Genomic DNA, 13,453 nt, shown 5'->3' on the forward strand with positions numbered 1-13,453 from the left:
CAAAAGAAATACAAGAAGAATAAGCTTGAATGCTCTTCTGTCTCCTGGATCCCATCTGTAATTCACCCAAGCCTGTGCTGGAGAGGTATTGCACACATCTAAAAGGAGTTTGCTAATACTCATCATCTAACCAAGACCGTGGTTGCAGCATGTGAAGGCACTGGGCTGCATCCTGCCCCCCTCCATGCTTGCCTGTGTGCTGTGGGCAGGCTGGCAGGGAGAGTGCCTCCTGGTGTTGCCTGCTGGGCTTTGGTCAGCACGGCTGCCTGTGGGAGGTAGGGAGCTCAGTCTGTGAATCTCTTCAGCACAACACTGTAAAATCTGATTTCTCCTGGCACTGAGTTGTTGTACACTTTGCATATTTGTTTGGCTGGTGGAAATCCTGACAGTAAGTGGGGCATCAGGCACTTAATATTGTTGTTGTCACTCAGGAGAGATTTGCTTACTAGTGGTGGCTTATTTACTTAATTAAATGCAAATGGTGGTTTTAGACGCTGAAATTGCTTGACCCTGTGTTTTGTGAAAATCCATTGATGCAATGATATGTGTTTATGAAAAGCTGAAAGTGTGAGAAATATGGTAAATCTTGTAAGGAGCCTGGCTGGGAGGAGATGCTCTTGTCCTTCCTGCCAGGTTATCTGCATTGGGGTCAGGGTGGTGAATCATGGTAATGTGCAAGGAGCAGCAATATTCTCTCCTGTTCTCCATATGGAGATGGCCTGTGTGGGTCCCACGGGGAGGATGACTGCAGTGCTGTTGTTGGCCAGGTTGTGTTTGCATGAAGCACTGGGGGAAGGACCTGATGCAAAAGCCTTGACCAGCCCTGTGTCCCCTTGCAGAGATGCACTGGATGCTGCCAGCGTGCTCTACAATCAGGTTGATGAGGGCGTTCACCGCCTGGTGATGCTGTCAAACAAGCGCATCCAGGAGCTGGAGCTGGTGATGGAGTTCGAGAAAGTGGAAGAGTGTTTTAAGGAGGTAAGGTCTACCTGTCAGTTCCAGTGGCTGCTGCCCTCTGACTGTGTTCCACAGCAGGTACTGGGCCTCTTGATCTGTTGTGTGAAGGTGTACAGTGATGCTTGATGCTTAAAAAGAACAACTGAACATAAGAATTTGAGATAGAGTTTCAGCAGTGCTGACAATCATGCCACTTATTTTCCTGGTATCTCTTGATGCCAAGTGGAAGTCCCTTGGCTTCTCTCTAGGTGTGGATTAGTCAAACCATAAACATCTGTGAAGTGGCTCATATGTAAGCCATACACTTGGAGGTTGGGTGTCTTTTCTGACTCTCTCAGCAAGGCTGTTGATGAAATAGTCTTCATACTTCACCTTGAGAAGCAGCAGAGTGATGTCAACAAGCTGATAAGTCTGCATGTCCCCTTTGGGCTGTAGCTCCTGCAGGATCACCTTACATCCTGTTGCAGAATATCCCTGTCCCACACTGGCTGCCCGTCCCTGTTGTGTACTCTGTTGTTTAGATTCCTGTGCTGTTCTCAAGTCCCTGATATCTGATAAGTCCAGGCACACTCCTTCTCCTCTGGGTGCAGCCCCAGGCACACAGGTTTGCCTTTGGGTGCAGCCCTCTCTACAGGCTCCAGGAAGGGAACAGCTTCTTGTCCTTAGTGCAAGAGCCGTGCTCAGCCTCCCACCCTCTGCACTTCTGTGGGGCCTTCAACTTCCCTTCATTTAGTGCTTGTTGAAACTCTTGACAGCCGTGGGATAACTGAAGCAAACGGGCACTGGATTTCAGAAAGACCTTTGAAACCTGTAGCCATGTTGATAAAGGACCTCAAAAAGTCATAAAGCAGCTCACATCTGAGTATCCTCCAAGAGCTGATCAGTCCTTTCAGTGTTGCAGATCCCTGAGCTTGAACTCAATGTTGAAATTATGGGATGGAATGGTTTCCTGTGCTGTAACTCATCAACAATGAGAAGTTTGCGTATCCTTAAAAATCATGATTAGGATCAGTTTCGCTATTGCTGTTCTGGGATTCTGGGCTCCTCTCTTCTAGTGGGAACTGGATTTGCAAAGAAGGCTGCAGCCTACCTAGTGTTTTCACAGGCCAAGGTGGATCTGGGAGTTTAATGACTTCCCATTTGCAGGTAGACACTGGGGCGCCATGCAGGACGTGCTCGGGACAAGAAGTCTGTTGCAAGAACCTGGTAGAGACTCCTGCTAAACTCACAGGTTCCTAATACCAAACACAAATGAAAAAAGGCACAAAAGCAAGCACTGCAACCTCTTTCTGCTTTAAGTTGAATTTTATTTTTTGTTGAATTGAGTAACAATCATCCGCTCCTGGGTTACTTTGCTTGTAGATCACCAATGGTGGTAGGAGCTGCTCCTGCTGTTACACCTGCCTGGGAGCTCTAGGCAGCAGCAGTGTGCCTCTCTGCAGTACTGAGAACCCACCACCATCTCTTCCTCTTGCCAGTGGGCTTGCTCCTTGTAACCTTCTCACAGTCCACAAAACTAGGAGTTTGTCCTTGACTATGGGGTTGAGTTGGGATATGGATTCAGGTGACATAGGCAAACAGGATGTGTGGGCGTTAGGAAGCACTTAGTCTGTCCCTTCCCCCAGGTGCACCTATGCCTGGAGCATTGCAGACAAGTTTACCAGCCTGTTTTTAAAACCTAGTGATGATGGAGGTGCTGTGTTATCCTGCCTGGCCTCCTGTGACTGCTTTGCTCTTAGGATGCTCTTGTTAGTCAGTCCTCTACCCCTCTTTGAGGATATGGGCTGATAACTGCAGCAGTAGCTGGGCTCCATTGAGGAACATGCAGTTGCTGCTCAGCTTTGTGGAGAGCTGCCTTCAGAAAACCAGTAGCTGAGAGTCCCAGAGACCAGTGGAGCATTGCAGATGGGGAGAATCCATCAATACATTCACACTGACATGGTTCATGTCCTGCCAGTCAGAAAAGGGAAGTGATGTAGGAAATCTGGCAGCAGAAGATTTGATCCCAGTTGGGGGTAACAATAATAGGAATGTCAGGCCAGTGTGCAAGTTGCAGAGCTTGCTTTAGACCATGGCTCACCCAAAACAGAGCCCAGGCAGCCACTTGCCCTGTTTATGCCTAAGGCTAGTGAGCAATAGCAGAGCTTTTCAATTACTCTGTAACCTGAAATGGAAAAACTCTGAGCAGGAGGCTCAGACTGAAATGCTGGATTGGGGGGGAGAAGTCTACACTCATTCTTTCCAGTAATGAGATGGCCAGCATTATGAGAGCAGTTCCTTGCTCTTTCCACATAAAGGCCTGCCTTGGTGAGTGGCACAGGGTGACTAACAAGCAGGGCTTATCCCTTTTCTTCTAGGTCAGCAGTTGGATTGAGAATGTTGGCAGAAAACGGCTAAAGGAAACTGTCAACCTGGATGATTCTTTGGAGATGCTGCTTCAAGCACAAAAGCAGTTCAAGGAGTTTGATCTTGTTGCCAGTGTAAGTGTTGTCAAATTGGAAAATTATATTCTCCAGCATCTGAGTTGGTAGCATATGTGTCTTGTATGTGCTCAGCCAAACACATGGTGCTAAGAGGGTTCACCACCAAAGTGTGTGTCATTCCCTCTCACTACATAGTCTCCCTGCTCTCCTTTTGCAGACAAAGCCACCAGCTCAACACTTAGTAGATGGCATTTACCAGTCTTGGGAAAACAACTACTGGGTTGAAAGATGGATTTTTTTGTTCCTCCTTTGATGTGCTTGTAACACTGCCTTTTTCTGGTCTTGACTGAGCCATGGTCTTGCTGTGTAGGCCTTTACAAGCTGCTGTGTGACAAGTGTAAATCATGAGATCAGGCTTCAAAATTCTGCTGTAAACAAAGACACCCCTGCTCATGTGGTTTGAACCTTGAAAACCAGTCTAGTTAGCCCTAGCTGTTAATGGCCTTGAAGACTACTTAGTGTTGATTCCAGCTCTTTATCCTCATAAACAATTCCTTTTTGTTTTCAGGAATATTGCAGAAGGGGACAGGAAGCATTAAAGAAGATGAATCAATGGGAAGATCTTTCCTTTGTGGATGTGCATTCTTACAGGGTAAAGCTGCAGACCTACGAAGATGAGCTGGAGGATTTCTGCACCCAGCTGGATGAAACAAGGCACAGAGTCTGTGAAACAGTCAGGCTATATGAATTCTTTGACAAGGTAAGACAAGGCATCTGCTGCACAGAGGAGGGTGTAAAAAGTCTGCTTGGACTCAGTCCAGTGCTAGATTGTTTATGAAAGGTGTGAAATGTAGTATTTGCTCCATCAGGGAGCTGGATCTATAACCTGCAGCAGTCCCCTCGTGCTCGTGTGTCTGCTGTGATTTTTTTCAAGTCAGTATGTGGGAGAAGGGGTGGGTGTGTCTTCCAGAAAATGTCCACATCTGTTAAGCATAGAGGTTTTCTGCTCTCTGAGCTGGAGCTTTTTAACCCCTTTCATGGCAACAGTGGGCAGAAGGATTGTGGCAGTGCTGGCTCTGATGACAAGGGCCAAGAGATGGGCTGATTGTGTCCAGTCCTGGCCATCATGCCAGGGAAGGCTGCCTGCATTTTCCTGCTTTATCCTTACATATTGGCCAATTCAGCCTGTTAACCCATCAGGAGTAGCACTCTACTTGTCAGTCCTAAATACAGTCCAACTCCTCCCATGTGGAGGCCTGCATGAGGAAAGGGAACACCAGAATGGAGAGCTGGGAAGTGTGGCTGAGGGAACAAGGCATCCCTGGATCATCACAGGGATGTGGGAAGCAGGAGGACAGCATGTGTGTGGTGACTGTGCTGAGTACCTGACCTTCCCACCTGTTTGGTTTAGTGCAATGCACCCATTTAGCAGATCTGCAGTTGGATTTGGTGTTCTTTAATTTCTAAAGTTGCAGATGAAAAAGCAGTAGGATTTTCTAAGTGCATTTTAAAATACAACTTTGGCAAGAACAGAAAGCCAGGGAGCCTGTGTTCCATTTATTCCACACTTGTACAAACATTGGGTATTGAAGTTCTCAAATTCCAGAAAGAATAGACACTAAAAGTTAAGCTGTACCAGATGTAGGTGCCACTTAGTTGCTGTCTCTGAGCTGCCTTGGCAGCCAGAAGTGCTCAGGGGAGGAGGGAGGAAAATCAGCTAAACATGAAAACATGGAAAAGCATCCTGTGTGAGGCAGGAAAGTGGAGAAAGCAGCCCAGAGCACTGCTGTCAGGCAATGAGGATTGAGTTTGTTTGGTGATGCTCTGCAGGTCTGCTCTGGCTCATCTCTGCAGTTTGCTGTGCAGGTGGAGGACCCTCTTGTGCTGTGGAAATACGTAATTTTTTTTCATCCCAATAGAGAGAGAATTGCTTCCTGTGCCACAGGAGAATGGCAAGAACCTGTGCTTTTCTGCCTCACTGGTCAGAGATGTTCAGGGGCTGCTCTGGTACTTGAACACCCCTTGCCATCATGGGGGATCCTGGGAAGGATCCTGGGAAGGGTTTTCTCATGTTTTTTTTGATAAATTGAGGCACACAAAAGCACCAAGCCTTGTTTGGCATACTGACAATTCTGCAGCCAAGCCAAACATTGGTTGTATGTGAACCCTTCCAGGCAGAGCTGGAAGTCTCTGGAGCACAAATGTGGACTGTAGCACATGATCAGAGAACCAAACAATGGGTTGAGCTTGAAGGGACTTTAAAGGAATCATCCAGTTCCAACTTCCCTGCTACAGGCAGGGCTGCCACCCACTAGACCAGGTTGCTACCAACCCCCATCCTGGCCTTCAACACTTACAGGGATGGGACAACCACAGCTTCTCTGGACAGCCTGTGCCAGGGCCTCACCACCCTCACAGGGCAGAATTTCTTCCTAATATCCAATCCAACCCTGCCCTCTGTCAGTTTGAAGCCATTCTCCCTTGTCCAAAGTTCTTCCTCAGCTCTCTTGGAGCCCCTTCAGGTTCTGCAAGGTTCTGAGGACTCCCCAAAGCTTCCAGGCTGTTCAATGCTCTGTTCTGGCATGGAAGTTACATTGTGCTGGTAGCTCTTGGGCTGCCAGAATAGTTGGACATGACTATAGCAGTGTGTTCCTCCACAGCTTCAAAGCCTTTTCAGAGACACAAATGCTACATAGACCCCAACAGTGACCCATTAATTTTCTGAGGGCATTCCAGCTTTTTTGGTGGATGAAAACTCCAGGATGCAATCCTTGTCAGCAGCAGCAGCCCTCTTGGTTGTGCCTTTCATGCTGCATGGCCCCAGTGAAAACAGAATGATGGTGGCACAGTGTGTTTTCACACTGCTTTGTGTGGAGGGGAGGCAGCTGGCTCAGGGAAGGAGGAGGATTTTGATCTCACTGGTTTCAGTAGAGTTATAAACAATTCTGGTGGTGTAAATATACTGTGTGTGTACTGTGAACCAGTGGCCAAGTGAAACAAGGAGTGGAGGGGGATACATCCTGCAGCTGTAGGATCAGTGCAGAAATTTCTGCACAGCATGAAAGTTCTTTCAGTGCCTGAGTTTGATGTTGATCTCCAGAATGCTTTCTGCCTTCCCAAAGCAAAGTTAGTGGTGTGGTCTGGGAGGTGGGGGATAAGCAGAAGATCTTATCTGAACTGATTTCACTGTCTCCTGATACTGAGCTGCTTTTGACCCTCCTGCATTGATCTTGTCAGTGCCTGCCTAACTCCCTTGTCTCTTCCCTAATATCTGAGGGCATATCTACAGCAGGAGTCTACAATGAGCCATGTCCTTGATATTCCTTCTCGTAAAGAGCCTGCACAGTGCCAAACCCCAGGATTTGGGGAAGAAGCCCAAGGATGTGTAAGCAATGTACACTATGGAAATGAGCTGGCAAGCTCAGCTCTCCAAACATCTCAGCCTGTGCCAAGGGAGTGGAGCACCCACCACGGGGATCATGGTGTTCATCCCTCACATACCTCTCTGCCTGCTGGGAATGGCAGGCCTGCATGTGGCCCTCCTGCATGTGGTGGGCAGGTGTTCTGTAGGGCTGTGGCTGCTGGACAGGCCGTGGGACAGCACAGCATAACCCCATATGCCCCATCAAGATGCTGTACTGTTTTTTTTCACTGCTTGGCAGTTCCTGAAGGCCTGTCAGAGCTCCTTGCAATGAGGCAGCCTGAGCTGGGCCAGACCACATGGAGCTTGCACATGGGCTGGCAGGGTTCCCTCCCCAAAGACATGGCTGGTGCCAAGCTGGATGTTTCCATTTGTCCCCGCTTCCTTTGTGGCAGGAGCCCTTGGTGCCTGACAGGGGGGTGGATGATGGTTGGGCTGAGGCAGGAGAACAGTGAAGGAAGCTGCTTTCCCCACCCCTGACTGTGGGCTGGAGGATTGTTTTTCAGTCCCACAAAGTCAGTGTGGGTATATTCAGGGTCCTGCCATCTGCCTGTGGCTTCGAGCCTGGTTTGGCCACTGTCCCTTGTTTACTCAGTTCCAAGACTGCGCTGGAATCTGGCACCATACAGTGCTTTGGGGAAAAACTGGGCAGCTGAACAAGCAAGGGTGTGGATGGTGCACCAAAAGCATTGATGTCTGTTTTGTTCTGGGATTCCTGCAGGACAGTCCCCAGTATCCAATAACACTGCCATACATACACCAGGAGCAGCCCCAGCAAGTCTTCCTCTCCTTGTTTGTCTCTTTAGCCTTCATATTTTTTCCTTCCTCAAGCTCTCTCTGGGTGAATTATTTCCCAGAACACTCTTATATCCCATGTTGTTGACTTTACCATAAGTGAAGTGCAGGTTACCTGGACTGCATGTTTGAAATGTGCCTTATCAAGAACGGAGCACCTTGCTTGCAGCAGCATGTCCAGTGAGCCAGAGCACACAGGACAGTCTCTACCAGGTCTGGGATGACAACCAGTCCTGCTGGAGGTCAGGAGTGAAGGTGCATGATCCTTGCTGGTACAAGTGGAAGAAAGCACTGACCCAACCAGAAGGAGCAGTGTCCCATCAGCACCTGCATACCCTGTGGCTGTGTGGTGATGTGGTGCCCAGAGCTGAACTGCCTGTATCATTACAGGAGGGCCTGAGGCAGCTCCAGGGGCTTTTTCCTGCTTCTCAGGATGTTGTGCAAGATGGTGCCTCACTGGTGCTCAGGGAAAGTGTGGTCATTGCCCTGCCACAGCTTGTGAGTCTCTTGCAGCTTGAGCTCTTGCCTTATGTTTGCTTTCTGAGGGAAGTTGTTCAGCTTCAGTTCTCACTGCTGAGGATTGTTGGGGCAAGGTGGGTTGAGAAATGGTAGGGTTTCCCATTTCTTGGGATTTCTTAGGGCTCTGTTCCACAAGCAGTTCCTTCAGTGGTGTTCTCTGTTTCCCTTGGATCTTTTCCCTCAAAGGACCCCTGACCATCAACCTCTGCTGATTCTTGTTCCTCAGTTGTCTGTCTTTTTTTTTGCTGCACTCAAGGAGCTGCTGCTTCTGACTTCTGCTAGGAGTGGGCAGAATATTGCCCAGCCCCTCTCCATCTGTGTTTACATCTCCAGGAATGAGTTACCTGTGCTTCTGGATGGACCTGCCCCCACAGTGGGTTCCCCTGTGCTCTCCTCCTCAGCCACTTTGTTCTTTGTGGCTTAGAAAACAAAGCCTTTGGCAAGTGAAGGAGGTGCCTGCCCTTCCTGGGGGAGGGCCAGCTGGCCTGCATTTGATTATGGCAGTGCCTCCTCATCCCTCCCCATTGTCCTTGCTGCTGTAGGAATGCCAGCCTTTTCTCGCTCCATCCCGTGAGCAAGTGTTGCTGCTCTGGGGCCCGAAGAGGGGCCGGGGCCCTTCCCATCGCTCTCCTCTCTCCATGCACCTTTCCCTGCAAGTCTCAGTCACCCCATCCCGACTCCGGCAGCAGACGGACACAGCAAACCCTCCTGTAAGTACAGAGTGCAGGCTGACGTGTGAGCTGTGCTGGTGTTTGAAACAGTGTAGGGAAGGCTTTTCACTCGGCTGCTTGTGCGTGTCTGTGCATCCAGGGTGAATCAGAGCGCTTTGTGTGCGGCTTTTGTGCGCTCAGACAGAGCCCCTTGGGCTCTGGGCATCTTTGCATGGTCCCTCTGAGTTCCAGGGCTGTGCTGTCTGTAGCAGAGCAGATTTTCTCTTTATTAGAACTCCCTCTTTCTCTTTATTAGAAGTTATTAAGTGATCATTTCAGTGGGCATAATTTCCCTACAGCTAGAAGTTGCTGCCAGGGCTGAGTGCTGCAGACAGACTGGATGTTTGTGCAGGGCAGGTGGTACCTCTCAGCCTCCAGGACTTCTGTCAAATGTTGTACACAGCACAGGAAGGGGTTGCTCTCCTGGTCTGTTCCAAGGTTTGCTGGGTTCCTGCCCCCCAGGTGACTGAGACCTGCTGGCACAGCACTCCCAGCTTTTAGAGATGGATCTCATCTTAGATTTGTCAGCAGATATCTGGAGTATGCTAAATAAGTTGCCTTCCACAAATGTTATCTCTGACTTCTCCTCAAAAGTTTCAGAACAGAGACCTGCTGATACCTAGTTTTCTGCTGTGTTTCATTTCAGATTATGTACCAGATACAATTTTGCAGATGATCTTTTAGAGGGGAAAAAAGTCCCTTCCAGGTGATAAATTATTGATGTTTTTTTTCTTAGCCTTTGGTGAGAAAAGGAGGGTTGTGAATGCTGATCTGTGGGAAGCTGGAAAGGATCCTGGTGTCTGCAACCTGAAAGTGTGATTTTTTTGTAGCAGGCTGTTTGGCAGAGTTTGAGAAGTATTTTACTGAAAGGGTGCTATGATTCCCTGCTCTGGGAATGTGCTTGGAGAAGCACAGTGTAGAACTCAGCACCTAAGTGGAAAAAAAGACATTTGGTGTATCCTTACTGTAGCTTACTGTAAACGGAGACATAGGTCCCTGTTCCATGATGCTGCCAGCAGTTCTGCACAGGTCAGAACATGGTTTTACCCCACAGCAGCTTGGAGCAAATGAGATTTTGCTGTGGTTTGTAATAAAGTCCCTGGGACTTAACATGCACTATTCTCTCTACACCTCTGTGCAGAGATTGTCTTTGCTTTTCTGCATAACATTCCCAAATAACAATTTTGATCTTGTTACTGATGCAAGTTCTCAGGATGATGAAAGGAGATCCAAAGGGCATGGGAGAGGAATAGTTACTGTGCTGTTTTAGGGGAAGCCACTGTTGTCTGGCTTCAGCATTGTCTGACAGCAGCTGTCTCATCTCTCTTTCTCTCTCCTTCCTCAGTCATGGCTGTGAAGTCGTGCCCCTAGACAGACATCTAGTCTGATTTGTTCTCCTATTTCAGGGGTGTCCTTTTTCATGCACAGCCTGAAGCAGTTGGGGGAATGAGCCTGAAGGAAAATCGATCCTCTGGCAGAGTTCATGCAAGGTTAATGCGTGAAATTTCTCCCCTCTCCTTCCTGCCAGGTTTTTGCTGGAGAAATCTTCCTGCAAGGTTAAAAAGAGTCTAGTGTTTACTTTCCTATCAAAGTGTATTCATGCATTAGAAAGTTTCTGCTTTGCCTTGGAGATAGGCCTCTTGTACAAACAAGAAGTCCTGAACACTTAAATCTGATCTGTTACAGATCAGATTTTTCTGTCTTGCAAAATTAGTGATTTGGAATCTGCTCTGTCTTACAGATTCTTCAGTAAATCACTGCTAGCTCTGCTGGGGCTAGGGTTATTTTCTGCTATGTTTCATCAAAAACTGTATGGTCAAAAGTACAGCAGTAGCCCTGGCAAGCTCTGTGGCAGGAGGTAAAAGCTAAATAGTAGTTAGCACCAGCACTCAGTGCTCCTTTCTGGTTGCACAACATAGGTGTGAGACTCATTTGTCCCTCAGTGTTACAGGGCAGCAGCAGTGAATTAATTAGGTTTTTGTCATGTGCTAAATCCAAGTGCAATTTGCAGTTGAAGGTGAGAGGTTCTTGGGTTAAGACGCTTTTGAGCACCTGTTCCAGCACCTCAGGCAGTGCTTTAGTGCAGAATGAGCTCTGTGATGTGTTTGTGACATGTGCAGAGAGGCAAAGCCTTGATTCATCTGGGGTCCTTCTCCCTCCTACTGTGCTGGCCGAATTCCCCTCGATGGAGGACGCAGCAGGAACAGTCTGAGGGAGCCAGCCAGTGTGTGGCACGTGTTGGGATGGTGGGGTATGTGCCCTTCATGTGCCTTCTGTGACCCAAGGAGTGCCAGCATGTTCTGCCACTGCATGTATGCAGGGAGTCATGCCTGACATGCTGAAACCACCTTCAGCCTTGATTGTCAGTCTGTGTAACAATTCCTCAGTGTCCTTGGCTGCCATGAGCATAAATTGACAGTCAGTCGTGGCAGGGAAACAGCATTTCCACTCAGCAGGTTTAGGGATTTCCCAGCTCACATTGGAGCTTAGGTGCAAGGGGAATGTGTGTTCTTAAAGTGTGAGATCTGATGCCAGCAGAGATCTCCCTTCAGCTGGGCCCAGCCTTGTGCATGCGTGCAGTGCAAAGTTTGGGTACTTTTTTCCCCTCTAATCTTGGGATAGAAGCTGCACAGGGTGACAGATTTTGTGAATTTCTGTGTGCTGGCATCCATCTGGATGCTGGGATCCTCCTGGAGGCTGGAATTCCCTTTAGTCATGGGAGTTAAATAGATCTGTTCAAGCAATCTGGTCATGAAGCTCCCCTCAGTGTCCAGATGGAACTGAAGCTCACAATGGCTCCATCTGCATATCAAAGCCCTGGACATATGGACAGGGCTCTCCCAAGCACCGACTGCTCTGCAGGGCCTTGCACCCTCCAAGCACATCTTGGTGTGCTCTTAAACAAGGAGCTGTTTCCAGCATTGTCAGTGCCCCTGCAGAGGAGAGAGCCAGTGAATGTGCTGGGTGTCTGGATCCAGTTTTAGCTCCACATCTCCCAGGGCACAAGCGCCCAAAGTGCAGTGCAGAGAGATCCCAACTCATCATGCTATAGTTAAGCAGAGTTTGGCTCAGCTTGTCACAAGGGAAAGGATGTGAAATGAAGACTACAGAGAAAGCACCCCATTTCTCCATGCAGGCCCAAGGGCATACTGGAGGTTTTGCAATCCCCAGCATGGAGCATGAGGAACCTCATTAGAAGGGAGCCAGGGCAGAGGGGAGACACCCACCACAGTCCAGTCTGTCCACACTTGCCTGTGGGGTGATATTACAGTGGGGTATTTGAGCAGTGTGATGATGTGACTGTTGGGACAGATGTAAAAGCAAAGCATGCAAAAAACCTTTGGAGGTGACATTAGGCTCTGAAAGGGTAATTTGTTGCTGTTGTGCAAGTTGCCAGCTCCAGCTTTGGTGACTCACATCTCACTGTAGCTTGATCTTGAGCTTGGCTGGTAGCATGGGGCTCTTGGCTCATTGGTGAACAAAGCTGCTGGAAAAATGGGCAGTGCCTCAAATGTGAAGAGACTGGTTTGCAGCAAAGGCATACATTGAAGTTTCTGGTTTTACTGGGAGCAGACTTGGCCCCTGATCCTCTGGACTTGGGAGCTTTTAAATGTTGAGAAAATCTCTATAGTGAGACAGAAGAGTAGGGGGAGAATAATCAGTGCAGAATCCACCCAAAGCTACAGTCATGAGAAACTGGAGCTTTGAGGAAAGCAGATCTGCCACTTGCTGCCCTGCTACCTAGGGAGTAATTTTGTACATACATACACGAGTAAATATACACATGCATGTCACACACATGTACGTGTGTGCCTGTACACAGATTTATGGTGAAACTGGCACAGGCTGCTCTTGTGGAATCTCAGAATTGCTGTGAAGCAGGGGTTATTGTAGCAGCTCATGATTCCCCAGGTGAGTCACCCTGTTTCTAATTGACCCCCTGGGTGCTGCCTGGCAGTGGCAGCAGTTAGAGAGGAGCAGGGCCAGCACGAGTCCTGCACGACAGCTCCAGCACACAGAGCCACATTTGCCCTTTGGGTCCTCGTGCTGTCGTCAAGAGAGCAGAAATCATGTGCAATCTTATTTTAGCCAATTATATTTGCCTGTAATTAGGCTCTCCTGGACTTGTCATGCCTGGCTGCCCAGAGGGCAAATTGAGGGATTTTTGAGCTCTGTTCAAGAGTGCTGCTGCAAAAGGATGGCCAAGCACGTTGCTCTAATGAGCAGCCTTTGATGGTACATGGACTGTGGCATGCCCAGACCAACCCTGACAGGTGCTGCTTCCCTGACCCCTTGTTGTTCTTTCCTGCCCAGCTGTGGGGTATCTGCTTGTTCTCCTTTTTTATGCTTAAATCCAAGGAGTTTCTAGTTTGTGCTCATCTCTCATCCTTTGCCCTCCCACAGTGTTTGTACAGCAGCTGGCACTTGGTAACTGGCAGAAATGCAAATACAGGATTTAAAGTTTATTTTCCTTAGCAGCTAGTTGTAGGCAAACTAAAGATTTCAGTGGTCTGTTCTCCCTTGGAGGAGGGGAGGCTGTCTGAGCTACACAGCAGCTCAGAAATAGTTCAGCTCTTCATTTCAAGAGCATGAGTCTTTTTTTTAGTCTTTAAAGCTGAGCTTTTACC

General features: G+C 48.5%; 1 protein-coding gene across 2 annotated transcripts in view; it reads left to right on the forward strand.

The window, feature by feature from the left end:
• Window positions 1-13,453, forward strand: part of PLEKHG4 (pleckstrin homology and RhoGEF domain containing G4) — an 84,893-nt gene that overhangs the window by 54,730 nt on the left and 16,710 nt on the right. For both annotated transcript variants that reach the window (XM_058034324.1, XM_058034323.1), the window contains exons 11-13: window positions 840-978; window positions 3,315-3,437; window positions 3,949-4,140. In XM_058034324.1, coding sequence (XP_057890307.1) covers window positions 840-978; window positions 3,315-3,437; window positions 3,949-4,140 — 454 coding nt within the window. The remainder of the gene's footprint in view (window positions 1-839; window positions 979-3,314; window positions 3,438-3,948; window positions 4,141-13,453) is intronic.

Source organism: Melospiza georgiana, chromosome 14, assembly GCF_028018845.1.
Source record: "Melospiza georgiana isolate bMelGeo1 chromosome 14, bMelGeo1.pri, whole genome shotgun sequence".
NCBI lineage: Eukaryota > Metazoa > Chordata > Aves > Passeriformes > Passerellidae > Melospiza > Melospiza georgiana.